Source organism: Bos indicus, chromosome 28 (assembly GCF_029378745.1).
Source record: "Bos indicus isolate NIAB-ARS_2022 breed Sahiwal x Tharparkar chromosome 28, NIAB-ARS_B.indTharparkar_mat_pri_1.0, whole genome shotgun sequence".
In the NCBI taxonomy this organism is placed as follows: domain Eukaryota; kingdom Metazoa; phylum Chordata; class Mammalia; order Artiodactyla; family Bovidae; genus Bos; species Bos indicus.
In genome coordinates, this window is record NC_091787.1 from 42,179,695 (window position 1) to 42,207,482 (window position 27,788).

Consider the following 27,788-nt stretch of genomic DNA (forward strand, 5'->3'; position numbering starts at 1 on the left):
AGAACCCCAGGGACGGGGGAGCCTGGTGGGCTGCCATCTATGGGGTCGCACAGAGTCGGACACGACTGAAGCGACTTAGCAGCAGCAGCAATCACTCCTGAAGCGACTTAGCAGCAGCAGCAATCACTCCTGAGAAAGTATAATTTCACTCCCTGAGGTCATCTACACACTCTGTAGTGTGGGAGTGTGGTCATAGCAGAGCCCTGCCCATCCTATGCACCAGTGGAAGGAGGAGAGATGGCCCAGAAGTGTGCTGAGGGAGAGACTTGCACTGGGTTTTCCAGATGGCTTTGGAACGAGAAGTCATTGAATATAAAACAATCATATCAAATCAATGTATCAGGAAGCTAACTGGCAGAGTTGAGGAGGAAGAGGAAGTCCACCTGTCCCCAGGCACTCTGTGGGGGAGATCACACCCACCTCAGTGATGAGGGCTCATCTCCTGCCCCTACTGTGGGCTTTCTCAGGCCACTCACCTATTGTGGAGGAACATCTGGTACCTGAGTATTTTCAAATAGCAGCTTTACATGCATGATAGGGCTTAGTGTATCTACCGCATGGGATCCATTGTATAGTAGAGATAATAGAGACTGAGAACAGAACGCTCGTTAGGTCAAGATCACACATGTAGAGTGGATCTGAGCCAGGGCCCAGGCCCGGCGATTGGCATCTGCTCTCAATCCCAGGTGACTCCACCCTCCTGGGAGAGCGCAGTGCCCCTGGAACAGACTGAGGGTCCTGGGGCTGCCTCCACTACTCACCGGAAGTCATGAGGGTCACATCTTTATTTCCAAGGGGCGTGAAGGCCAAGTAAAGTGTGAGAGCAATAGAGCAGTGAGAGCAGCCCAAGCACCCCAAGTCCAGCCTCTTAGGGACAAGCCCTGAGCCAAGACGCTCTTGATGTGTTGAGGGCTGATCGCTCCCCGGCCTGAGCTGAAGGGCAAGGTGGCCGGCCTTCCCAGTTAGGTCCCTTCTCCCATCATCCACGCTGCCTGTATTCTCTACAGTGAAGGGGTTTGAAGCCTTGGTTTGCTATATGTACTGAAGAGCAGTGTGGGAAGCACCAACCTGGGTACTTACTATAGACTTGGATCTCATCCAACTTATATCTGCAAGTATATTCTTTAATTTTGTCTGGATTTAGACCGTGTGCAAAAAAACCAAGTTGGTAGGATTCTGCAAAGACAATATCCATGACTGTGTTAGGAGGGGTTGAATGCTGACTTCCCTCTGATCTTACAGTTATAATAAGTCACCCCTTCAACTGAATTCCTTGGGACTCTGATGAGGAAGCAGTTGTGTTTGAATCAATGTCTCTTCAACTCTGGGCTTCACCTGTTTTCACTGAGGGTCTACTCTGAAGTGGTTGGGCTCTTGGGGGCCTCTCACCACTGCCCCTACCCATCAAAGCCCATCAAGGTCTCACACCCTCCACAGGGCCAACCCCAAGCAAAGGTCTCTCTCTGACTGATGTCTCGAGGTCTTCTCTGAGACATACCAGGAGCGCTGTCCACCTGGCCCTCCCGTACATAAATGACAGGAACCAAGATAACACAGGCTGAAGAGAGTCCTGACTCTTGGTCTGAACTGAGCATACAAGCCTGGGTGCCTGTGTGGCTTTCTGACACTTGGGGGTCTGTTCTTCCTCCCTGTGCTTCTCTGTGCTTATGGCAGGCTGAAGACCCTAGAAACAAGGCCCGGACCTGACCGAGGCAAGCAAGGGGGTGAGGACCTTGCATAAGAGAATCTCTTATGGAAGGTGAAATCTTAGCTTTAGTTCTGAAGTCTGCAATGACTGCTCTTCCCCTCCCTCTCCCTGACTCTTCGTGTACTTCATGCAACCCCCCACTGCCATTCCAGGGATTAACCAAGAACTTTCTTTTGTCAGACTGAGAGACATTGATTTGCTGAGGTGCAGTTTTGGATCATAGCCCCTATGCAGGCTGCTGGATCCCCACTTGTGCTTCCTGACAACAGAAATAAATACCAGGGGATCCAGAGAGGGCAATTAGTGCACCTGGCCTCTGGTGAGCTGGCCGGGTTAAAACGCAAGTCTTCCTGCTATAAACCCAAGGTCATTAGCCTTCACCTCTGTCTCCTGGCCAAGGTCAGTTAATTACCTAAAGTCAGTTAACTCTGAAGAACATTCCTTAGAAATGTCAGCATAGCCTTGAACTTGGCAGTCCTCATTCTTTCGCTTTAGGTCTTCCTGAAACTTCCATCAAAGTGAAGTTTACAAATTCTCAGCTTTGAAGCAAATAGATTCTTAGCTCATGGGCTGATGCTGGCTTGCTGACATATTTTCTTTTCAGTTTTGAAAATATTGAAGCCCATGTAGAAAAGTCTGCATATTTTCTTGAATCCAGTAGTTAAAACAATCTTGAGAAAGAAGAATGGACTAGAAGCATCTTGCTCTCTGTTTTCAGAGTATGCTACAAAGCCACAGAAGTCAAAGCAGATAGTACTAGCACAAATACAGACACATAAATCAGCAGACAGAATAGAGAGCCCAGGAATAAACCCGTGCATATGTGGTCAGTTAATCTATTACATTGAGACAAGAGTATACAATGAGAAAAAAAATCTCTTTACTAAATGTTGTTGGTACAACTGGACAGCTCCATGTGAAAGAACGAAAAAAGACCATTTTATCCCTTAATCTACAAAAATAAAGTTAAAATGGTTTAAAGAACTAAATACAAGAGTGAAAACTTTAGGACTCCCAGATGAAAAGCAAAAGCAATGGGACAATGACTGACTTTAACATGGGTGTGTCTTTCATGTAGAAATTCTACTTCTCATTGAAATCTTAGTGAATTCCTTTCCTAAGCTCACAGAGAGGTAACCATCAGGAAGGTCCTACATATAGTCTGACTTGTAGTATCAACTTATTAGGAACAATCTGTATATTGATCAAGGAAGACCAATTAAATAAATCAGTCCATCCATACAATGAAATACTACACAGAAGCTTGGAAAATATTGTCAGCAAATTTGGAAAACTCAGCAGTGGTCACAGGACTGGAAAAAGTCAGTTTTCATTCTGATCCCAAAAAAGGGCAATGCCAAAGGAATGTTCAGTCCACTCTACGCTTGTGCTCACTTCACATACCAGCAAGGCTGTGCTCAAAATCCTTCAGGCTAGGCTTCAGCAATATGTGAACCAAGGATTTCCAGATGTACAAGCTGGGTTAAGAAAAGGCAGAGGAATCCGAGATTAAATTGCCAACATTTTTTCAATCATGGAGAAAGCAAAAGAATTCTAGAAATGCATCTACTTCTGTTTCATTGACTACACTAAAGCCTTTGACTATGTGGATCATAACAAACTGTGGAAGTTTGGGAATAACAGACCACCTTACCCGTCTCCTGAGAAATCTGTATGCAGGTCAAGAAGCAACAATTAGAACCAGACATGGAACAACCAACTGGTTCAAAATTGGGAAAGGAGGATGACAAGGCTGTATATTGTCACCCTGCTTGTTTAACTTATATGCAGAGTAAGGGGTAAGGGTTAGATGCTTAATCGTGTTTAATTTTTTATGACCCCATGGACTGTAGCCCACCAGCCTCCTCTGTCCATGGGATTTTCCAGGCAAGAATACTGGAGTGGGTTGTCATTTATGAAATGCCAGGCTGGATGTATCCCAAGCTGGAATCAAGATTGCTGGGAGAAATATCAACAACCTCAGATGTGCAGATGACACCACTCTAATGGCAAAAAGTGAAGAGCAAATAAACAGCCTCTTGATAAGGGTAAAAGAGGACAGTGAAAATGCTGGCTTGAAACTCAACATTCAAAAAACTAAGATCTTGGCACTAATCCCATCACTTCATGGCAAATGGAAGGGAAAAAGTGGAAGCAGTGATGGATTTTTCTTTTTTGGGCTCCCAAATCACTGCAGACGGTGATTGCAGCCATGAAATCAAAAGACACTTGCTCCTTGGAAGAGAAGCTATGACCAACCTAGACAGCATATTAAAAAGCAGATACATCACTTTGCTGACAAAGGTCCATGTAGTCCAAGATATGGTTTTTCCAGTAGTCATGTATGGATGTGAGAGTTGGACCATAAAGAAGGCTGAGCACTGAAGAATTAATGCTTTTGAATTGTGCTGAGAAGACTCTTGAGAGTCCTTCAGACTGTAAGGAGAAATCCACCTTGAACGTTAGAAGAACTAATACTGAAACTGATGTCCAATGCTTTGGCCACTTGATGCAAAGAGTCAACTCATTGGAAAAGACCCTGATGCTGGGAAAGATTGAAGGCAAAAGGACAAGGGGGCAGCAGAGGAAGAGATGGTTAAATAGCATCACCAACTCAATGGACATAAATTTGAGCAAACTCTGGGAGATAATGGATGACAGAGGAGCCTGATGTGCTGCAGTCCACGAGCTTGTGAAGAGTCAGACATGACTTAGCAACTGAACAACAGACTGCATGATCCCATTGATGTAAAAATATCCTTGTGAAGCGTATTTAGGAAGGTATTTACACATGAAAGCTGAACTCGTTGCGGTTGTTAAATCTGGAGACAGAGGGATAGGACAAGAGGGAACCTTACGTGGCAGAGGGACAGCATCGGTCCAGGTTGGTTGCAGGAGCAGCCCCGTCTGAACAATGGGTCCTGCCCACATCCTGCAGTCCTCCTGCCTCACCCAGCCTGCCTCACCCACCCCCACAAAGGGCCTCCAGCCATGATGCAGAGCTGGACGCCGACCTCAGAGGGAAGCCCTGCTCTGCCCCGTGTCTCACCATGGCCTCCACTGCTGGGCCCCACCTGCTGTGCTTCTGCAGACACTCACTCCGGCCCAGTTACACACAGGAAAATGAGTGACTAGCCGCCACCTTCAGCCTGCCCCCTAGGGTGCAAGCTTCGAGGAAGCCCAGAAACACACAGATGGATGAATTGCCAAACAATGGCGCTGAGAGCTTCAGGCCAGACCCTGCACTCATCCTTTGAGTCACTGAGAAGAGATTCTAAAGCAGCAAATTAGCCTGTGGAGGAAGAAATCAGGGAGTAGTTGCATCCAAGGGGTGGGGGCTGGTATTGCCTGGGAAGGGAGCTGAGGAGACATCCTGGAGGCACCTCCAATACTTTGAGCCTTCATGGGATTAGAGGTTACAGGTGTTGTATGCATTTGTCAGAACCCATGAAATAATATACTTGTCTGCTGCATTTCAAAACGAGAACTCAACAAAAATTGTTCCCCAGGTAAAGGTATGCAGAATAGGACTTTGGAGGCAGTATATTAGAGATAATAACTTACTTTGAAATGCATCAGGAAATAAGATAAATAGATGAAGAAAGAGAGAGAAGAAAGAGGAGTTAGAGAAAATACATGATAAAGGAAATATGGTCTGATATTAATTGAAAATCCAGGTAGTAGAGAGAGGAGTGCCCATTGTTCATTCTCTCTGTGCTGTAGGTTTGAAACCTTCCATAATAAAAGGTTGGAAGAGCTGCAGTCGTCATGACTCATACTGAGTGATGAGTGACGAGAGAGGAAGACAGCAAGGGCTGTGATAGCCAGGGGTGCCAGCTGACCAAGAAAGCCTTTGGCACTGAGGCACTCTGAGTGTGAAATCTCAAAAACTGGCCCTGTAAAGCTGAGGAAGGTTTTGCAGGAAGCCCAATCCCCTGACCCTGAAGCCTCTGCAGTAGGAGGGCTTACAACAGAGGCTGGACCTTGGAGGGCCCAGTTGTCTGGCCTGGAGGCCTCAGTCTCCGTGATCAGGCATGTCAGGGAAGTGGCCTTCTCAGCCCCTTGTGCCCTGTGCAGAGCAAGGGCTGGAGCACAGGCCGGGAGGCAGGAGGTCAGCAGAGGCCTCTGCTTCGTCCTAGAGAGAGCCCAAGAAACTGAAGAGGCCGTGTTCCTCGTGTTCACCTGCTCCTGGCAGCCACCTGCCCAGCCCACTGACTTGTTCAGAATGACTGCCTGATGAATAGATTCTTCTGCTTTACTGGGGCCCAAGTTCCAGCTTTGAGCTTTCCCTCCAAATGGCAGTCATGCTATGTGGCAGCTTTTGACGAGATGACGGCAGTTGGACCGGGAGCAGCACCGCTGGGTCATGCCCGCAGAGGGTTTGCAACAGGCACCTGTCACCCCAGCTGGGCCATCACAAGGCATCAATGACCACAGGCATCCTCCCCTGAGGCCTGACAGGCCTGTGTGTGTCCTGGGGATGTGACCAGAGAATGGCTGTTGCACAGCTGGGACACGCAGGAAAGGACCCTGCGTGTGTGGGGGGTTCTTTCCTCACATTCACACCTTGCCCTGCAGGTCACAGGGTCAGAGACAGGAGGAGTCAGGATCAGACGGGACCCACAGACGGCTCAGCGGCAGAGGCTTTCATTCTGGGTGCTCTCTGACCACTTCCCCTCCCCATCCTGGACTCAGCAGAGGGGTGGGGTCAGCACCAGGGCTCAGCGATGGAAGCCTTAGTACCAGCTCCTGTTGGTGAGGGCCACCAGCTTCTAGATCCCGTGCCAGTAACTGTGCCCCCACTGCATCTATGTCTCATTGCATGGGCATTGGTATTTCTGCTTCTTGGAGATGAAGCTCAAAGTGGCAGATACTCAGCAATTTGCCCCGGTTCTCTGTCAATGAGCAGCAAGAGCTCAGATATGAGCACTGCTCTGTCTGACCACAGCCTTGTGCGCTGTGGTCTTGCAGTTCAGAGCGCCACAGCCAGGACCGGCCTCCTGGGTCTGTATCTAGATGCGTCCAGCTGGGTGCTGTTACCAGTGGGAACGTGTGCTTACTCACCCACCTCAGCTCTACAAATCCCAGTGGTGTGGATGCACAGACTTGCACACACAGAGCTCACTCAGAGAGAGGGCTTCTAACAGAAACTCGACTGCACAGGATCCTCCCCACACTGATGCAGGGACCCTCCCGTGGAAGAGAGGGCATCCTTGTCAAGTTCCAGATCTCAGGGAGAGGCAGTCCTCATTGAATCACTGGGTGTAGTATCAGCTGTGAAAATTTGCATAGATGTCTTTATCAGGTTGCTCCTGTTATGATGCTGAACTTGAACTGTGTCCAGCTGTTTGCTTCTCCACTGAAATAATCGTTTCCTTTCTCCATTTTGCTGATGTGATACATTATATTGTCCTTTCTCCATTTTGCTGACGTGATACATTATATTGAAATTTCAAACACTAGATCAGACTTACATTTCTGGGGATTATATTAGGTGATCCCTAATTATTTTTGATGTATTGCCCTTTCTATGTATTGCTGCATTTCATTTGCTAGTGTTATGTTCAGGGTTTAACACTTATCTTTTCTTAGTTTTTAATGATAATTTTAGATTTGAGTTTGAGAAAGTAATTAGGCTAAACTTCCTGTGGCAATCGTATCCCAATACATGTATATCAAGTCATTTTGTGTTACACTTTAAATTTATACAAGGCAGTATGTTAATTGTTTCTCAAAACTGGAAGTAAAGGTAATACATACAATAATCACACCACAACCTCTGACAGACGTGCCTCACACAAAAACAGGCCCAATCACATGGCTGAAGCATTCTCAGCCCCTCATATATGCACACACATGGCACACGCTCAGACATTACACTCATGCACGCCACATGCACAGCATATATTTACTCCATTCAAAACACACAATATACTTCCTTTCACCCCCAACACACACTTCACACTCATCCAAACACACTCAGAGCCTATCCTCATACCACTCAAAGGTGCAGACACACTCAGGCACATTCATACCACACACACAGAAATGCCTTTCTGTCTAGAACAGTGACTCCAGCACATACCTCCCACACAAGCATAGAATGTGTCCTTGCCCATAACTTGCTTACAGGAATTTCCCACAATCTGGAACAGAAGGACAGGGTCAAGGAGAGAGATAGGTGTGAGCATGGTGGGAAGCCACCCAGCCCCCTTCTCAAATTTAGCCACACTCACTGATCTAATAAAGCCTTCATCGATGTTGGATTCATCCACATGGTACACCTGTCTCTTTCCTTGTACAATTTGCAGCAGCTAAAAGGGAGAGAAGATGGCTTGGTAAATAGTGAGTGTTGAGGACACAGCAAGTCCTATCCTAGGAGAGAGACCCTCACCTCCTGCCCACGTTGGACTTCAAGGGCCACACCCGGGCATCAGCCAGCAGCCCACCCACAGGGATGTGTAAAGCTTCTCCACCTGCACCTCTGGTGTGTAAGTTTATACGACACTTGCCATTCATCTGCTGGGGCTACCTGTTGTTGAAACACTTGGGGCCCTTTGGGTGACTCTGGGACAGTTGCCTGTCCCAAAGCTTTCCCCAGCTGGACTCAAGAGTGGCACTTGGTCACTGTTCTAGGTTACCTGGTCTCTCTTATAGTGTTTTATACCCATTGCGTAAATCGTGGTCTTCATACTCCGAGCCTTGTTAGCCTAAGAGGAAGAAGGTTTTGAGTATAAAACACCCAAATACATGGACCACAAAGCAGGTAACGATGAATGGGACTCACTTCACCCTTAGAATCCTGTAACGTCGCTGGCAGCAGTGGCCCAGCAGTCACAGTGAATATCAGGCTGGAAGCATTCTTGTCTGCAGAAGAAGCAGGGAGTGGGCTGGTCAGCAAGGTACCTGGAGTGACTTGCCTCAGCCTGACAAACCTGCAGCACAGATCCTGGATCACCTTCTCCTGGGGAGGGGCCACCCTGACCCCAGAACTGTCACCCAGAGCGCCTGGAGGGTCAGAGGACTTAGGCCAGAACCCATTTGACAGATAAGGAGCCTGAGACTGGCTCAGAGCTCTTCCTAATGGACCCTCACTAGGGCAAGGTGGCACAGCCTATGCCCTGAAAGGGAGCTGCAGCTACTTCCCTGGCAAGGACAAGCCTCTCAGCTGAGCTCAGGGAGGAGCAGCCAGACTGACTGCCAGAGGCTTGGGCAGCGGCCCCGCCCAGCTCCCTGCCTTCCCAGCAGCCTGTGCTTCCTTCCTGATGAGGCCACAGCCCTACAGTCTACATGCCGGTGGTTCTGGGCCGAGCACAGCCTTTCCCACTGTTGGAAACATGGTCACAGGACGAGAGTCAACCACAGGGGACAGGCTGAAGGGGCAGAGCCGGGGCCGTGGTGGACAGAGTGTGGGCAGGCAGGGGCACCAAGGCCTTGCTCCCCAAACTGAACTCTATTTACTCACTCACTGTCCCTGGAATTTCTCTTTTCTTTTTCATGCAGCCCAACTGTAGGGCAAGCAATGATATCTAGTAAGAACCAGGAATGTGGGCTTCACTGGTGGCTCAGACGGTAAAGCATCTGCCTGCAGTGCGTGAGACATGGGTTTGATCCCTGGGTCAGAAGATCCCTTGGAGAATGGAATAGCAACCCACTCCAGTATTCTTGCCTGGAGAATTCCAGGGACAGAGGAGCCTTGCAAGCTACAGTCCATGGGGTCTCAAAGAGTCAGACGTGACTGAGTGACTCACACACACACACACACACACACACACACACGAACTAGGAATGTAAAGCATAATCCCATGTGATTCTCAGGAACATCCCTGGGAGAGCTTTTCATCCTTATGGCAGGGAGGAGGAACCTGCAGCACAGAGAGGGCAAGGAACTCGCTCCAAGAGTCAGCGCTAGGAGCTGGCCAAGGAGGGTGTGCACCAGCCCTCGCTGAGGCCTGGACCTGGCTCTGTCCCCACTGAGCACAGTGACGTCAGCGGGCAACTTACTATTGGAGTAAACGCTTTCAATCTGCTCATTTGCCTGCAACAAAATTTGGGGGAAGGCAGTGAGAAGACACAATAATATTCCAAGAATTTGATAAAGCAGAATAAATTCTCAGAGCTGTCTTTGTACCTTTTTCAATCCTTCCTGCATGTTTGTGGCTCCTGAAGGCACTATATTCTGAAGTCTTTTAAGACCATCCTGTATTTCTGTTCTAAAAACATATCGGAAAAGAGGGTAGAGGGGGAATGGAGGTTAATGGCTACAAACAGCCCCAGCTGCCCTGGCACCATTCTGCCCTGTGCAGACCTGCCCGGGCCGGAGAGGACACAGTGATCCTCTCATGACCCTTCTGCCCGTGTCTTTGACACCGAGAGAGCTAACCCTAACCCTTCCTCGTCCACCACTCAGTGAGCGTGGAGGATGCTGCTTTTCTGTCCCATAAGTAGGTCCTGACTTTCAATGTGCTCATCCCTGTCTCAGGCTTCCAGACCTCAGGGGACTCAGCAAGGGCCCTGCCTTGACCGTCCATGGTGAGAGGGGAGCACCCACGGATGCGCACCTGTGGATCCGGCACCCCCAACATGACTGGTGGTACTGTAGGCACCCAAGAGGTCCCTGGTGAGGGCACATTATCCTCCAACAAGCAAAGTTGAGTTCGGAGAAGTCACCCTGCTGCTGTTCCTGCCCTGTCTCCTGCTCCCTTGCTACAGACCCCTGAGGTGGGCTTGGTCCCTTCCAGCCACTTCCCTCGTTGGATCGGTGCTAAAGGAAGTAGTCAGGCTGCTCCATTAGAGTCTAGGGCTCCTGGGCTCCATATGCTTCTGAAGAAATAGACCAAAAGCTGGAAAAGAGGCCTGAGGGCTGTCCCCAGGGGCGGAAACGCAGTGACTCCAGGCTGCCATGATGACGGCATGTCATCTTCTGCTAAAGCAGGTCAGAGGGCATGGGACGGGACACACTGAGCTGGGGCTTAGGTTCAGGCTTATCCAGTGCGATGGGCTGAGCTGTCACAGCAGGTCTAATGAGTACGTGGTCCCTGAAGGCTGGCTGGCTTCTCAGAAAAGTTGCTCACGTGCAGTGAAATATGAGAGCCCCAGACCTGCTCAACCTAGCCCATGAGAAGAGGAGACCTGGGACCCATTGCCAGGGCAGGCCAAAGCAGGCCTTGCCTAGTTGAGCAGAACCACACATCTTGGCACTTTCTGGAAGATTTCAATTTTGTTGTTTGAACCACAAAAATATTCTGGAACTCTCTGTACTCACAGCCTCCTGCCCAGGACCCACATCATCAGGCAAAGTTCTTGCCTGAGTAGCTCTCCCTACTGCTGCCCTTCCAGCTTTTCTCATACCATGACGCCAGGCTCCTAGTACCCTCAGCAATCCCTCCTGCTCTTAAAGTACCCCTCTCACACGACAGGAGCTCCTGCACCTCTTCCCAGTTCTCACCCAACCCCACCAGCCTGCCTGAGGCTTCCTAGCCCCATGCTGTCTGGCTTCTCCAGCACCAGAGCAAGGCCTGTGTGGACGGTGCCCTCTCAGCTTGCTCACCCCAGTAGATAGGGATCAGAGAGCACCAGCCCTGGTCCCAGTCCTGCCCCACATTCTTTGCAGACCCATCAGAGATGCACCTCTTACCAGGCTTCCTGAGTCACTCTGGACTCACCTTGTACAGAAAGACCCACCCCAGCCCTCTGCCACATCCTCCTAAATGCCTAGGCAGCTTTGGAAATGCCCAATCTCAGGTTGAGACCAGCTCCCACCAAGATTCTGCCAGGCCCTGTGCTGGAAGCATGAAGGCCATGGTTGATTTTGATATGTCTTAGGTGTATCCTGGACTACACACAGGATTTCAAGTATTTCCCACTCCCTTGAGTCCCATTCTTTCTCCTGAACCCACAGTCTTGGAAGACTTCCCCTCCTTTATTCTCCAGAGAAGACTGGGGATGCCTTCCAAGAGCCTCAAGAAAGCTCTCTTCATCCAGGCCTTGAGCTCCGTAACCTAGAAGAGTCAATGATCTTTCTCTCCACCACGGGCAACTCCTCTCCCAGAAGCCCACGTCAAGCCCCGGCTACTTCTCTCTCCTCCACCTGCGAGTCTGCCCCCATGAACTTGCCTTCTTTCACCTCACGCCCACTCCAGTATCTCTTCTAAGCTTGAAACACACACATGAAGAAAACTATGCCTTCCCCAGCTCACAGTAGGAAGCCCAAGCCCTGCTTCTTCTGGGAGCCAGGCATGTCTCCACATGCTGGCACCCCCATACTCTGTCCCCAGCATCCTTGCTGCTGCAGCTCATCTGCTACTCCAACTTCTCTACAAGGTCCTGAGCAGGGACTGTGTCTAAATCTTGGAGGCATCCAGTTGCAAATGTCCTCAACCTATCTTTGGTGCTTCACTCACTCTGAATTAGGTTCCAGCTTTTGTGTCCTTGAAATTCTTAACATAACAGCTACTCAGAAGCACCACTCCTTCCTACCTCCATGCTTTTCGGCACACACCTGGGTCTGCCTCTGGAACTGCAGTCTAGTCTGGTGTTCAGAACCACATTCATGAGGCCATCTGTCTCAAGCCCACCAGGAGCAAGCTCCCCTCCACTGAATCCTCTAGCACTTCAACACGGCCCATCCCCTATCCCTTAGGTACGACCATCTCTCCTCACCCTCACTGACCCAGAGCAGAGATCAGTACAAGCGCAGGTGCACAATACAGGCCAGAGTTCATAAAAGGTCTGCACACCTGTTCAGCCAGTTCAAGGAAATCCTCACAGTGAGCCGAATGTGAGAAAATGGAAGTGTGTGGAGAGGACCAGACTAGTGGAGGGCAGGGCCTAGAGGGGTGGAGGTGGTCGAGCAGCACTGGGGTCTCCCAGTCCCAGTGCAGCCAGAGATCAGTGGGAGCCAAGGCTGCAGGTCCGAGTGATCAGTGAGGGGAGCCCAGGATGGCCCAGCCTGCACACAGTGGGTCCTCGTTGGGTCACCGAGAGCCCCAGTGTTTTTTTTTTTTTTTTCTGTGACATCACGCACTAGACTTGCATTAGTGGATTAAATCAGCCCTTACCTGTCTGAGGTGAGGCTCATGACCGTGCTGCCCTGTGCAGCATAGGTGATGAAGGACATGCGCAGTTTGGGGCTGTGGAAGGAACATGCACGTGAGCTCAAAATGATGCCAGTGAGCAGCCAGGAGAGGGATGGCTGACAGTTTCCCTGCTCCATAACCCAGCTCTCCTGTTTAGGCTCTGTTTCTCAAACACTGAAAATTCCCATTCCTTGTGTAAAAGGTTGGGAGCCCTGTGAGATGTGCGATCTTGCTGAAAGTGATCACTGGAATGGCATCCTGGTCCATTTCTATATGCCCAACACTCCCAATGTCTCTCTCTCTCTCTCTCTCTCTCTTACACACACACACACACACAGACTTCCCTGGTGTTCCAGTGGTTAAGAGTTCACCTGCCAATTCAGGGGACACAGGTTCACTTTCTGCTCTGGGAAGATTCCCATGCCACGTGGCAACTAGGCCCATGCAAACCAAAGAAGCTTGCATGCCTAAAGCCTGTGCTGCACAAGAGAAGAAGCCACTGCAATGAGAAGCCTGCACACGGCAGCAAAGAGTCCTTCATCGCCTTCTCTACACAGTTCAACACTGTCGCGAAGCTCACCTCAGACAGCCAAGTGCTGCGTTAATCCTCTAAAGCAAGCCTGGTGGGCAGTGTCACAGGAAAAAAGAGTAGCCCCCACTCACTGCGACTAGAGGAAGTCTGCATGCAGCAACAAAGAACCAGTGAAGCCAAAGATAAGTAAACAACTAAACACATAAATAAATTTAAAAAATCATTAACACGCACACGAGGACACACACAGAGGCATATGCACACGTTCCCTGCCCACATAAAGGTGGCACGTGGAGAGGCGTGAAGGCCTCTCCACTGGCCTCTCCTCTAACGTGAAATCCTTTGGATCTTCCCACACTTCCCTCCTCTCCTGTCTTCCCTGTCCACCTCTTATCTCAGGGAAGTTGTTCTCTCAGCAGTATCTCTCATATACATCCTTCTTCCCCGCACTGTTTTCTGGTCCATTGACCTTCATTCTCTTCTTGCAAAATTGCTATAATAGGTCCCTAGCTGGGTTCCCCACTTCTGGTTCGTGTTCCACCTCATTTAACTTATAATTATCAGATTTTTCTCCTGGAACACAACCTTAACCATGTCAGGCACCCTACCCTCTGGCCCCAAATCTAGGATAATCTACCGCTCCCTATTGCTCACAGCAGGAAATCCAAGCCCCAGGGCCTGGTATTATGAGCCCCATGGACTTGGCCTCACACTGTTCCGTCCAGACTGTTCTATTAGCCTTCCCCTGAGTTAGCCCTGCTTTCCAGCCTAACAGATCACTCACTGCACAAGAAATTTCCTTCATGGTTCTTATCAATCTGTCTTCTTGTTCTTCAAGGCCTAGTGCAAAATTCCATATCCTCTAGGAAGTCATCCTTGCCTTCTTTCCCCCTCTAAGAGTACTTGCTTTTTTCCCTTAATTTCGAATAAGTCCTTGAACCTTTGCTTTCAGCACTTGGCACCATTTAACTCAGCATTTAGCTGTATGTTACTGGTCTGCCCACTTCCTAGTCTGTGAGGTCTTCAGGCACAGACTGCGTTCCTCTACAGTGTAATCTCACTCCCAGGTAAGGGTCAAGAAAGCTGCCAAGATCCAATGGGACCAACGTAGCGTCTTTCTTTCTGCTTCAGGACACTGTCCTGGGCTCTGGGCACTGTGCTCCTGGCCTGAGGGACTTCCACGCCCACCACCTCTGAAGAGCTGTGTACTCTGCCAGGCAGAGCAAAACACCAGCCGTACTTTGTGTATTTCTTCACCATCTTTTGCACTAACTGGTGAATGTCCTTCCAGGAGCTGCCCATGCTGTCCGACCTAAAAACAAAGAAGACCTGATTAAGAGGGATGAGGCACCTCCTTGCGGTGGGCAGATTGTCTGCCTCTCCAGTTTCCAGCAGACTCTTTAGCAACCCTTCCCCACCCCGTGTAGCTGAAGGCCGTCATACTCCCTTAGCAACCGCACTGGGTCACCCTGGTGGTGACTTTCACCAGTGTGAGTGGTGGGGAAGGTGACCAGCCTGACTCATGTGCTTGGGGATTCGGGACTCTGGGTGGGAACGAGGTTGGCTGACACTCAAGGAATAAGGGAGGATACAGTGGTCAAAGAAGCCCGAGCAATTCTAGTACATTTGCTCTCCTGGTCCCCCAGGTTTGACCCAACAATAAGAGCTCTGGCCTCAGGCAGGAGAAAGATGTGCTACTCAAACCACTTTATTTTACTACTTTCTTATCAGCCTGCAAAGCTGAGCCATTCTGGACACTGAAGATCTTTCCTGGGAACTCTCATGGGGAGGAGCTGAACTAGGGCCAAGATTCTGCAGTCCTAGCATCGTGGTGCCACAGCATCAGGGAGAGCTGCAGGACTTTCCTACCCCACTTCCAGTTTCTCACTGCCATTAGCTCTGACTTTGGTACCTGAATGGAGAATGGGGAGGCTAGAGGGCCTAACGACTCTTTCTGTTCAGATGGGAGGAACGTCAATGTGCCCTGCAGACCAGGGCTCAAATGTCCTTGCAGTCCCACACCTCTGCAGGCTGCACTCCCGGGCTATGGAGGGCAAATGTGGGTCTCTCTAGCTAAGTGTTTTGTCATGGTTCTGCACATGGTAGGTATGAAAGGCTAGTACCCTGTCATGGGCTCTTCCCCAGTGAATGTTGGCCCATGTCTTTTATAAGGCATGTGAGTCAGAAAAACCAACCAGGAGTTCAACCTTTCACCTCAAGAGATCACCATGAGCCTAGACATCCTGAATATCATATGTATATGTGATTTTCTCCATTCACTTTCACAGACCTAAGAGCATCCTTCTTTTCTCTACCATTCCTTCTGCCTCCTCTTGGTTATGTCTAGAACTGTCAGGAGGTGGTAAGGAAGCTAAAGATAGAGACTCTAACAGTTTCAGAATTATCATTCATGGAACATGTATCAGAAACTTTTCAAGCATCGTTCACAATTCCAAAACAATTCTGTTATATCAGCATTATAAGCAAGATGATTCAGTTGTAAAAAGATTATTATAACTTTAACATATTAGCTAAAGTCCATATAATCATGAAGAAAATATCTATAATAGAATATGCACAAAAAAGTAAGAAAAACAAAACCTGTCACTACAAAAAAAAACTCTAGTGAACATATGCGTAAGCAGAAATGTTGACTATAAGGGACAAAAAAGCTAGAAGGCGAACAAAAACGAGCTGCAAAATGGCAGACGTCCTTCCATGCAGCAATTACTTCAAATGTAAATGAATTTAAACTTCCAGACAAACTTCATAGATCGGCAGGATGGATTTACAAAAATTGACATCAAGGAGAGAAGGGCCTGGTGGGACGGACTGGGAGATTGGGACTGACGCATCTATACTACATGTATAAAATAGGTAACTAACGAGAGCTGACTGTATGGCACAGAGAACGCTATTCTGTGCTCTGTGATGACGTAGATGGGGAGGAAACCCCAAAAGAGGGTGTATATAAATACATGTCTGTGTATAGCCGATTCACTTTGCTCGGCAGGGCACTCTAACACAACGTTGTAAAGCAGCTCTACTCCAACTTTTAAAAGAGGCCTGTGTGTACGTGTCTACAGCAGACTTTTACGTAGGGACACGCATATTTGAAAAGGAAAGAGGCTCAATATTCCATGTTGAAAGAAACGCAAGGAGAGATGGTGTGACTATATTAGATGAAGTAGATTTTAAGTAAAAAACTGTTGAAGAAGGAAATATAGTTATTACTTAATTTGTTAAAATGATTTCACCAGTAATCAATTAAGTGGAAATAAGAGCATGAACAAAACATCATTTTTACATATTAAATTTCAGAGAGACAGATGGATAGATGTCCATATGCTGGTAAAGTTTAGGTGAATCTAGAAAGCTCTTCTATTGTTGGAGAAAGGATTATTTTGCCTTTGCAAAATAACTGGCATAACACATTGAATTGTAAAAATTAAGAAACGTAGATAATCCTATTTTTGAAGATTTATCCTAAAGAAAAGAAAAAGGAGGATAAAAATATCTTATCTGAAAAGTTGTCCATTTCCAATATCATTTTTGATACTGAAAAAATTTACGTGTCAAATAGTAGCTGGAGGCTGACAGACACAGAGCACAGATTTGTGTTCCCAAGGTGTGGGGATAGGGGCGGAGTTGGGGATTAGCAGATACAAATATTATATATAGAATGGAAAACCAACAAGATCCTCCAGTACAGCACAGAAAAATATATTTAATATCCCATGATAAACCACAGTGGAAAAGAATATGAAAAAGAATGTATGTTTGTACAACTGAATCATTTGATTGTACAACAGAAATTAACATAACATGGTAAATCGGCTATGGTTCAATTAAAATAAGTTTTAGGAAGGCAGAGAAGGGCATTACATATTCATAAAAGGGCTAATTTAACAAGAAAATATAACAATTTTTTAAACAAGCACCTAATACTAGAGCACCAAAAATTTATGAGGCAACTGTAAGAATTTAAGAGAGAAATAGATTTACAATAAAGATTGGAGACATCAATACCAAATTTTCAATAAGGATAGAAGAACTAGACAAAACATAAGGAAATAGAGAAATAAGGGAAACAGAACATGAACAACACTATAAACCAAATGTACTTAACAAATTTGCACAGAATACTCTAACTAATAACAACAGAAGGCAGACTTCCCCCCAAGTGCACATGGAATATTCTCTTCAGTAGATCATATGTTAGGTCATAATGTAAGTTCAAACAAATTCTAAAGATGGAAATTGTCTAAATGTTTTTTCCAAGCACAAATGAAGTGAGAATCAATAGTAGAAAGAAACATGAAGAAATGGGAAATGTATGGATATTAAAGAGTACAGTTTTAAACAAATAAAATTGATCAAAGAAGAAGTCACAAGAGAAATTTAAGAATACCATAAATCAAACGAAAATGAAAAATCAACATATCAAAGCATTTGGGGTGCAGTAAAAGTAGTGCCAAGAGGGAAAAGTTATGGCTATAAACAATCCTATTCTGATTATAGATTTGTTTAAAAAAAAACGGAACTCAGATTACTAAAATCAAAACATGAAACACTACTACTGATTACATAAAAATAAAAGGATTATAAGGTAATACTATGAATATTTCTATTCAAAAAATTTGATAACCTAAACAAAATGGGCAAATTACTAGAAATATACAATCCACCAAAATCCAATCATGCAAAATATGAATAGGTCAATAATTAGTGAAAAGACTGAATCATGAATAGAAAAATACCCCAACAATAGTGGCCAAGGACTAGATGATTTCAAGGGTGAATTTTACCAAGCTTTTCAAGAACAGTCAACAACTCTTTCTAAACTCTTCAAAAAACTGAAGATGAGGGAACACTTCCAGATTCACTCTATGAGGGCTGTATCACATGATGCCAAAGCCAAACACTGCAAGTGCACAATACCAGTCGTCCTTCATGGACTGATGCATTAATCCTCAAGGAAATACCAGGAAACTGAATCCAGCAGAATATTAAAATGTTTACACACTGTGACCAAGTAGGATTTCTACAATTCAAAAATGGTTCTGCATATAAAAATCATATAAATGTAACATCCCACATTAATCAAATGAAGAAACCAAAATACATGATCATCTCAATTCAAGTAGGAAAAGAGTATGATAAAATCCAACACTCTTTCTTGATAAAAAACACTCAAATTAGGAATAGAGAAAACTCCCCAACATGACAAAAGCTATATATGAAAAGTGTAAAACCATCACATCCTGGCCAAAGATGAGAAGCTTTGACCCTGAAATCAAGAGCAACATATGAATGCCACTTGTGTTAATTCTATGTAATATAGCATCGGAAGTCCTAGCTAGAAAAGCAAGAAAAAGAAATAGAAATTATACAGATTGAAAAAGGAGATGTGAAAGTGCTTCTCTTCTTGGATAATATGATCTTACGTGTAAAAACTCTCAAAGATTCAACTAAAAAATCTGTTAGTTAATAAAAAATATCATCAAAGTCTCAGTATACAAAATCAAACTACAAAAATCATTGCATTTCTATATAATAGCAATTAACATTCCGAAAAATAAATAAATTCAATTCCATTTGAAATAGCATCTAACAGAAACAAAATTTAACCAAGAAGACAAAAGATTTGTACACAAAAACTATAACACATTGCTGAAAGAAATTTAAGAAGATAAATCATTGGAAAGAAATGGGCTGGAGACAATATTGTTAAGCTGAAATTACTAATAAGGCTACCTACAGATCCAGTGAAATCTCTACCAAAATCTCAGTAGCCTTTTTTTTACTGAAATTAAACAATGCATTCTAAAATGCATATGAATCTCAGAAGGCCTTCAAGGAGTTAGAAAAGTCTTGAAAAAGAAGAACATAATAGGAGTACTCACATTTCTGGTTTTGAAATTTATTACACATCTACAGTGATCATAATAGTGGTAATGCCATAAGAACAGACATACAGAACAAAAGACTAGAACAGAGTTTCCAGTAACAAATCTTTGTAAATGCGGCCAATGATTTTGAAAAGGGTGCCAAGAGCATGTAATGTGGGAAAGGAGAGTATTTTTAGTATTTCTACATATTTTTACTGGATGTCCATATGCAAAAGAGTGCACCTGAACTCTTACCTTGCACATATGCAAAATATATTTCAAGAAGGATCAAAGGCCTAAATGTAAGAAGGCCTAAAACTAAAGGCATACCTTGGAGATATTATGGGTTCTGTTCCAGACCACTGAAATAAAGCGAATATTGCAAAAAAGTGAGTCACACGAATTTTGATTTCCTGGAGCATATAAAAGTTATGTTTATACTTTACTGTAATCTGTTACATGTTCTATTACAACCTATTACATGTTCTATTTCAACCTAGACAGCGTATTAAAAAACAGAGACATTAATTTACCAACAAAGATCTGTCTAGTAAAAGCTATGGTTTTTCCAGTGGTCACGTATGGCTATGAGAGTTGGACTATAAAGAAAGCTGAGCGCCGAAGAATTGATGCTTTTGAACTGTGGTGTTGGAGGCTCTTGAGAGTCCCTTGGACTGCAAGGAGATTCAACCAGTTAATCCTAAAGGAAATCAGTCCTGAATATTCATTGGAAGGACTGATGTTGAAGCTGAAACTCCAGTACTTTGGCCCCCTGATGCGAAGAGCTGACTCATTTGAAAAGACCCTGATGCTGGGAAAGACTGAAGGCAGGAGGAGAAGGGGATGACAGAGGATGAGATGGTTGGATAGCATCACCGACGTGATAGACATGAGTTTGAGCAAACTCTGTGAGTTGGTGATGGACAGGGAGGCCTGGCATGCTGCAGTCCATGGGGTTGCAAGGAGTCGGACATGACTGAGCGACTCAACTGAATTGATTACGTGTTTAATAGCATTATATCTAAAAACAATGTACATACCAGAATTAAAATATAATGTTGTTAGGAAAACTGAGTCAATAAATTTGCTCAATGAAAAATTGCCAAAAAACCCTCAACTTGTAAAAAAAAAAATGTGGCATCTGTGAAGAGCAACAAAGCAAAGCACAATAAGAAGAGGTATGCCCGTATTAAACTCCTAGATGAAAACACAGGGTAAAGCTTCATGACATTAGATTGGTAGTGGTTATTTTTTTAGATCCGACAGTAAAAGCACAGTGAACAAAAGATATAAATAGATAAACCAAGTCAAAGCTCATGAAAATTTAAAACTACTGTGCAAAGGATACTATTAATCAAGTGAAAAGATAATCCACAGAATGAGATAGAATACTCACAAATTGTATCTCGTAAAGAATTGATGTCCAGATATATAAAGAACACCTACAGCTCAAGAATAATAACAACAAAATCCCAAGGGACCCAATTCAAAAAATGGGCAAAAGATTTGAATAGATGTGTCTCCAAAGAACATATAAAAATGGTCAGTTATCAAGTACACAGAGATGCTCAGCATTACTGGTCATTAGGAAAAGCAAACAAAACCACAAGGTACCACTTCACACTCACTGGGATGGCTGTTACCAAAAGAAAACAACACACAACTTGAAAAATAAGTGTTGGAGATCCCCAGAGTGAAAACAACCCATGCACTTATCAACAGATGGACAAATAAAGTAAATACATGTACACACAATGGGATATTATTCAGCCACGTAAAGGAACGAAATTCTGACACATGTTACGACACGGATGGACCTCAGAAACATTTTGCTAATGAAATAAATGAGAGTCAATAGGCCAGTTACTGTATCAACCCATGTATATGTGTATCTTAGACAAATTCACAGATACAGAAAATAAAACATGGATTACCAGGAACTGGGGCAAAAGGGGGTGTTTAAAAATATGTACAGTTTTCTAGGAATAAAACCACCACAGAATCCAGCAATCCCACTACTGGGCACATACCCCCGAGAAAACCATAATTCAAAAAGACACATGTACCCCAGTGTTCTTGCAGCACTATGTACAACAGCCAGGACATGGGAGCAACCTGGATGTCTATCGACAGATGACCGGATAAAGAAGTTGTGGTACGTACCCACAATGAAATGTTACTCAGTCATAAAAAGGAATGCTTTTAGTCAGTTCTAGCAAGGGGGGTGAACCTAGAACCTGTTGTACAGAAGGAATAAAGAGAAAACCAAATATCATATATTAATGCACACATACGGAATCTAGAAAAGTAGTATGATGAACCTATTTGCAGGGTAGGAATAGAGACAGAAGCACAGGGAACAGGCGTGTAGACAATGGGGGAAGGAGAGGGTGGGATGAGCTGAGAGTAGCGTTGAAACATGTATATTACCATGTGTAAAACAGCTCGGGGAAAGCTGCTGTGTACCACAGGGAGCTCAGCGTGGTACTCTGTGACGATCTAGACGGGTGGGATAGGGTTGGGGGGAGGGGGGAGGTTCAAGCGGCAGGGGACGTGTGTATACTTACGGCTGATTCACGTTGTTATATGGCAGAAATCAACACAACATTCTAAAGCAAATATTCTCCAATTAAAAAAAAAATAGGAAGGCTCAGAAAAAGGGATTCCAAGAAAGCTAAGGCCAGGGGGGTTTATGTGACTGTACTATATCTTAAGCAAGGTTCTGCCCCAGAGAGTTGGCATTCAAACAGATGGTGATTGTCCTGGTGTCTCTGTGCCTGACAGGAGAATGATTCCGGGGATGCGTTTTTCTGGATGCTGTTAACTTTCCATTTATACCTGATGAATATGTGATGGAACAATGAGCCAGGCAGCATGAGGCGCTGCCTCAAGGACTGACTCATTTCTACTTATTTGGTCTTTCTCTGCTAGAGGCATGCTCATCACATGGAGATGCAAAAAAAGTGGGAAATGAGGATGAAAATAATGGAAAAGTCTTTTCTTCAATTCTTTTTTCTTAAAATACAAGTGGAATTCTGGGTATAGACCCAAAGAAAATAAAACGAGGATCTGGAAGAGATATGTATGTCTGCTCTCATGCTCATTTTAACATTATTTGCAATAGTCACGATATGGAAACAATCTAAGTGCCCAGTAACAGATAAAGAATACATGATACACACACACAATAGGATATTATTCAGTCTTTAAAAAGAAATAAATTTTTGCCTTTTGTGTCAACACAAATTGACACAAATGTTAAAGACATTACCTTAAGTAAATAAGCCATGCACAGAAGACAAATATTATACAATTTCTCTTTTTTTTGTGTGTGTGGAATCTCAAATAGGCAAACTCAGAAGTATACAGGAGAATGGTGACTGCCAGGGACTTGGGGGAAGAGGGTTTGGGGAGATATTTGTCAAGGGCAAGGAATAGAGCTAAGTTAAATGTGAAAAAAATGTGTACAGTTTCAATATGTGATGATGAAAACGTCTTAGAGGTGAACAGTGGTGATGGTCACACAACACTGTGAATGTACATACAAGGAAAGTTTTCTATTATGTGTATTATATTAAAAAGAGCTTCAAAAAGAACAACAATTACCATGTACCATGCAGCCAGGCAGCCAGGAGTTGGAAGACCCAAGTTTGAATTTCCTCTTAGTCTCTGGAGCATGCTACTTAATTTTTTTGAGGCTCGTTGTTTAGTTGGTAAGCTGCGGCTGACTCTTTTATGACTCCATGGATGTAGCCCACCAGGCTCCTTCTGTCCATGGGATTTCCCAGACAAGAATATTGGAATGGATTGCCATTCCGCAGGGAACTTCCTGATCCAGGGATCAAACCTACATTCTCTGCATTGGCAGGCAGATTCTTGACCATTGAGCCACAAGGAAGCCTTCTGAGGCTCAGTTTTCCCTTAAGTGCTAACCCACCCGCCTAATGGTGTTGGTTGTGAACTAAAAGAGGAAAAGAGGGGCTGATGCAGTTGATACATAAAGCAAGTAACCAGTGTATAGTCACTAGGTCATCTGAAAACAAAGGAAAAGCTGAAGGGAGTGAGGGTCAGGTAGAAAGCACTGCTGCTGCTGCTGCTGCTGCGTCGCTTCAGTCGTGTCCGACTCTGTGCGACCCCAGAGACGGCAGCCCACCAGGCTCCCCTGTCCCTGGGATTCTCCAGGCAAGAACACTGGAGTGGGTTGCCATTTCCTTCTCCAATGCATGAAAGTGAAAAGTGAAAGTGAAGTCGCTCAGTTGTGTCCAACTCTTAGTGACCCCATGGACTGCAGCCTACCAGGCTCCTCCGTCCATGGGATTTTCCAGGCAAGAGTACTGGAGTGGGGTGCCATTGCCTTCTCCGGTAGAAAGCACAGGGATATGAAATACAGAGAAGTGAGAACTTTCAGCCTGGAGCAGGAAGTAATCTTGGGGAACATACAGTATTAAAATAAAAACAAAACAAAGTAGAAAACAAATAATGCACTGTCAGTGGACCTCAGAATCCATTCTATCCACATGGGGTCATTTTTGAGCTATGTAATAATGTTACTGTGGCTCCATGCAAGGAAGTATTATCTAAAACTCAGTTATCTCTCGAAAAAGAGTGGGCTGGATCTATAGGAAGCGTGACCCTGGTAACTGGGTGCATGTAAGCAGGCAAAATTGAGTCTTTTTCCTAAAAGGGGACAGGTGAAAATTGGGCTTGATGATCTATGAGGTCCTCACAGTCTAACACATATATTCACTCTAATAGCTGTGAATTCTGAAATCTAAGGAACTAGAGAGAGAAGAAGAATTATCTCCTGCCACCAAATTCACAGCTTGCCCAGGCTATTTTCCTATATTCTAAATTTACAAGGTCAGACCACAGAAGCCATGGAGCAGGTATAATACATGGGGCTGCTAGAGCCTTGAGCATTTAGAGAAGAGGTTGCAGGATCCTCCTGAGCAGCAACATCTCCTGAAGAAGAGTCCGGGCACATGAAAAGATGCTCAACATGACTAATCGTTAGAGAAATGCAGTCACACTGGCCAAAATGTCCGTCTTCAAAAAGTCTACAGATAACAAATGCTGCAGATGGTGTAGAGAAAAGGGAACCCTGCTACACTGTAGATGGGAATGTGAATTGGTGCAGCTACTATGGAGAATAGCATGGAGGTTCCTTAAAAAACTAAAAATCGAGTTACCATGTGATCCAGATCCCACTCCTAGGCATATATCCAGAAAAGATGAAAATTCTAATTTGAAATGATACATATACCCTAATGTTTATAACAACACTATTTACAGTAGCCAAGACATGGAAGCAACCTAAGTGTCCAGTGACAGTTAAACAGATAAAGAAGATATCACTTATGATATTGCTTATATGTAGAACCTTGAAAATGATTCAGATGAACTTACAAAACAGAAACAGTCTCACGGACATAGAAAACAAACTTATGGTTGCCAAAGGGGAAGGGAGGAAGAGGCAATAAATCAGGAGTTTGGGATTAATTTACACATACTACTATATACAAAATAGATAAACAATAGGACCTACTGTATAGCACAGGGAATTGTATTCAATATCTTGTAATAATCTATAATGGAAAGAATATGTATGTATTGAATCAGCTTTCTGTAGACTGAAACTCAACAGTGCAAATCAATTATATTTCAATTAAAAATGGAGATCTTTGGACTGTCTGACAAAGAGCTCAGAACAATCTTTTCACTGAAGTGTAGTTGATTTACAATATTGTGTTTCAGGTGTACAGTATAGTGACTTAGTATTTGTGCAGATTATATTTCATTATAAATTATTGCAAGATAATGAGCATAATCCCCTGTAATTTCTTGTTGTTTGTCTATTTTCTATAGAGCAGTTTGTATCTGTTAATCTCATAGCCTTAATTTTCTCTCCCCCATTTCCTCTCCCCTTTGGTAACCACAAGTTTGTTTTCTTTCTGAGTCTGCTCTGTTTTGTATATGCATTCCTTTGTATTATTAAACAATAATACAATAATAATAAAACAATAATAATCTAAACAGATTCCACATGCAACTGATACCATACAATACTGTCTTTCTCTCTTTGACTTAAGTTCACATAGTATAATAATCTCTATGTTGCTGCAAGTGGCATTATTTCATTTTTCATGGCTGAGTAGTAATCACATATATATTTATATATACATCACACGTCTTCTTAATCCAGTCATCTGTTGATGGGCATTTGGTTTGCTTTCATGCCTTGGCAACTGGAAATTACACTGTTTATAAACAATAAAGTGCATCTATCTTCTCAAATTTATACCCAGGAGTGGAATCGCTGGACTATATGGTAGTTCAATTTTCAGTTTTATAAAGAGCCTCAATACTGTTTTTGATAGTGGTTACACCAATTTGCATTACCACCAATAGTGTTCCAGAGTCTCCTTCTCTCCACATCCTCCCCAACATTTTGTAGACTTATTGATGATAGTCATTCTGACAGGGGTGAGATTGTACCTCACTGTGGTTTTGATTTGTGTTTCTCTAACAATTAGCAATGCCAAGCATCTTTTCATGTGCCTGTTAGTCATCTACATGTCTTCTTTGCAAAAATATCTATTCAAGTCTTCTGCCCATTTTTTTTTTCAGAAAAGTGACCTAATTTTATTATTACAACTTTTATTATTTAACTGCCTGACACAACTCTACAATGTTTTCCCCTTCCTCTTTTCTCTGAATACTTTAAAAAAATTGAGATAAAATTTATATTTTATATGAAGTCACTGTCGGGCATCTCAGTGTAAAGAATCCTCTTGCCAATGCAGGAGATGCAGGAGACACGAGTTCAATCCTTGGGTTGGGAGGATCCCCTGGAGGAGGAGATGGCAATGCAGGCCAGTATTCTTGCCTGAAAAATCCCATGGGCAGAGAAGACTGGCAGGCTATGGTTCATGGGGTAATAAAAGAGTTGGACGTGACCGAGCACAAAATTTATTTAACATCTAGTTCACCGTTTGAATGGAGAAGGAAACGGCAATCCACCCCAGTATTCTTGCCTGGAAAAACCCATGGACAGAGGAACCTGGCAGGCTATAGTCCATGGGGTTGCAAGAATCGGACACAACTGAGCGACTTCACTTCTACCATTTGAAAGACTACAATTCAGTGGTTTTTAGTGTAGTCACTATGTCATGCAACCATCACCACTAATTGTAAAAAATTTCTATCACTGCCCCCAAATCTGTCGCTGCTAGTAGTCAATCCCCAACCACCGCCCGCCGCCGCCACCACTCCGCGCCCCACGCCCCGCCCCACGCCCGACACATCTCCCTATCCCCTGTGAGTGTTCGTCTATTTTCTGTCACTGTGGATTTGCCTATCCTGGACATTTCACATAATTGTATCATACAGTGTGTGTCCTTCCGTGTCTGTTGTCTGTCACTTAGCATTCCTTCTGCCTCAGGAACAAGGGAGTCACAGAGGTCTGTCCTTGGGTCTGATCAAGACTGTCCTTGCCTCTTCTTTCTCAGAGCCTGGGGTTCCCTTGGACCGTCTCCTGCCATCAGTAAGGTTAATGACAGAGGTGCCTTGAGGGGCACCCGGGGCCAGGTGGGAGGGCCACTCACGCATCCAGGACGAAATAGAGGTTGAAGTCACCATCACAGTCATACAGCTTGTTCGACTTGCTCCTGTGCTGCATGTTGCTGCCATGGAAGCTTATCTCATCTGGGCTGAAGTAGCAATGAACATTTCCCCAGTCCTTGCAAAGGTGTTGGTGGGAATTTGTCCAGTCCAAGGCACTGTGCTGGAGGCCCTCTGCACACATCAGTGGAAGGGGGAGCAACAGCAAAAAGAAGAGCCCAGGCATCCAGGGCCCACTGGTCTCCATTTAACTGGCCACTCCTGAGTTCCCACTTGATCCTAACCACTCCAGGCCACCTCAGGCCGGGGCCGCTATCATCTCTGCTTGCACCCAGGGACCTTGGTAAGTCCAGTCCTCTAACGATAGTGCACTGTGAGCTTTCCCCAGTACCTGCCCTGAGGGTGAAGAGGCAAAATGGCTGGCCCTGGGGGACAGCCCTTCCCCCACCCCAAGGAGACTAACTTCTCTGTGATGACCCTTATGATGGACAGGAAGGTTGGCATGGTGACTTTGTGACCTGCAGCTCTGCTCATTGTCCTCCTGCTGATAATCCCAGAGGGCAGGCAGAGGATCTTTTGATAAAATGAGGCCTCTGTCTCTCATTCCAAACCCTCTCAAGCAGCCATTAAAATCCCAGAGAAATCCTCTCTTTTTGTCAACTGAAAGAAGGCAGCTGAGGTGGCTTAGATACGGACATCACCATTGGGAGGACGTCCAGGAACTGGGAGCGTAGAGCGTCGAAGTGGTCATTCCTGTGACACAGTGGGTGGAAGGATCCAGAAGGGGAAGAAGGTCTTGCAGGAGAGTCAAAGTTCCTTGTGAATGAAGGACACGCCAGTTATCTTCTGCTGTTTAACAAACCACCCTAAACTGAGTGACATAAAACAAGATCTTTTGTGTTATACCCACAAATTCTGTGACAGGAAATCAGAAAGGGCTGAGTGGGGATGGCCTATCT

At 44.9% G+C, this 27,788-nt stretch overlaps 1 protein-coding gene across 1 annotated transcript; it reads right to left on the reverse strand.

Annotated features, from left to right (window-relative positions):
• Positions 1 to 211: 211 nt before the first annotated feature.
• Positions 212 to 27,262, reverse strand: LOC139180360 (anthrax toxin receptor-like). Its single transcript, XM_070781959.1, has 10 exons — positions 26,814 to 27,262; positions 14,559 to 14,630; positions 12,769 to 12,840; positions 9,840 to 9,921; positions 9,713 to 9,746; positions 8,496 to 8,575; positions 8,350 to 8,418; positions 7,945 to 8,022; positions 7,794 to 7,854; positions 212 to 1,176 (listed from the first exon to the last, which is right to left on the reverse strand). Exons 1-10 carry the CDS (start codon positions 27,074 to 27,076, stop codon positions 980 to 982), a joined length of 1,008 nt encoding a protein of 335 aa, XP_070638060.1. The 5' UTR covers positions 27,077 to 27,262; the 3' UTR covers positions 212 to 979.
• Between the last annotated feature and the right edge of the window lie 526 nt (positions 27,263 to 27,788).

Coding starts and splice junctions, on each gene's coding strand:
- LOC139180360 (XM_070781959.1), bottom strand. CDS start 27,076: ATGGAGACCAGTGGGCCCTGGATGCCTGGGCTCTTCTTTTTGCTGTTG. Junction 14,631..26,813: donor CTCTATTTCGTCCTGGATGC/GTGAGTGGCCCT, acceptor CTTTGTTTTTAG/GTCGGACAGCATGGGCAGCT. Junction 7,855..7,944: donor ATGAAGGCTTTATTAGATCA/GTGAGTGTGGCT, acceptor CTTCTGTTCCAG/ATTGTGGGAAATTCCTGTAA.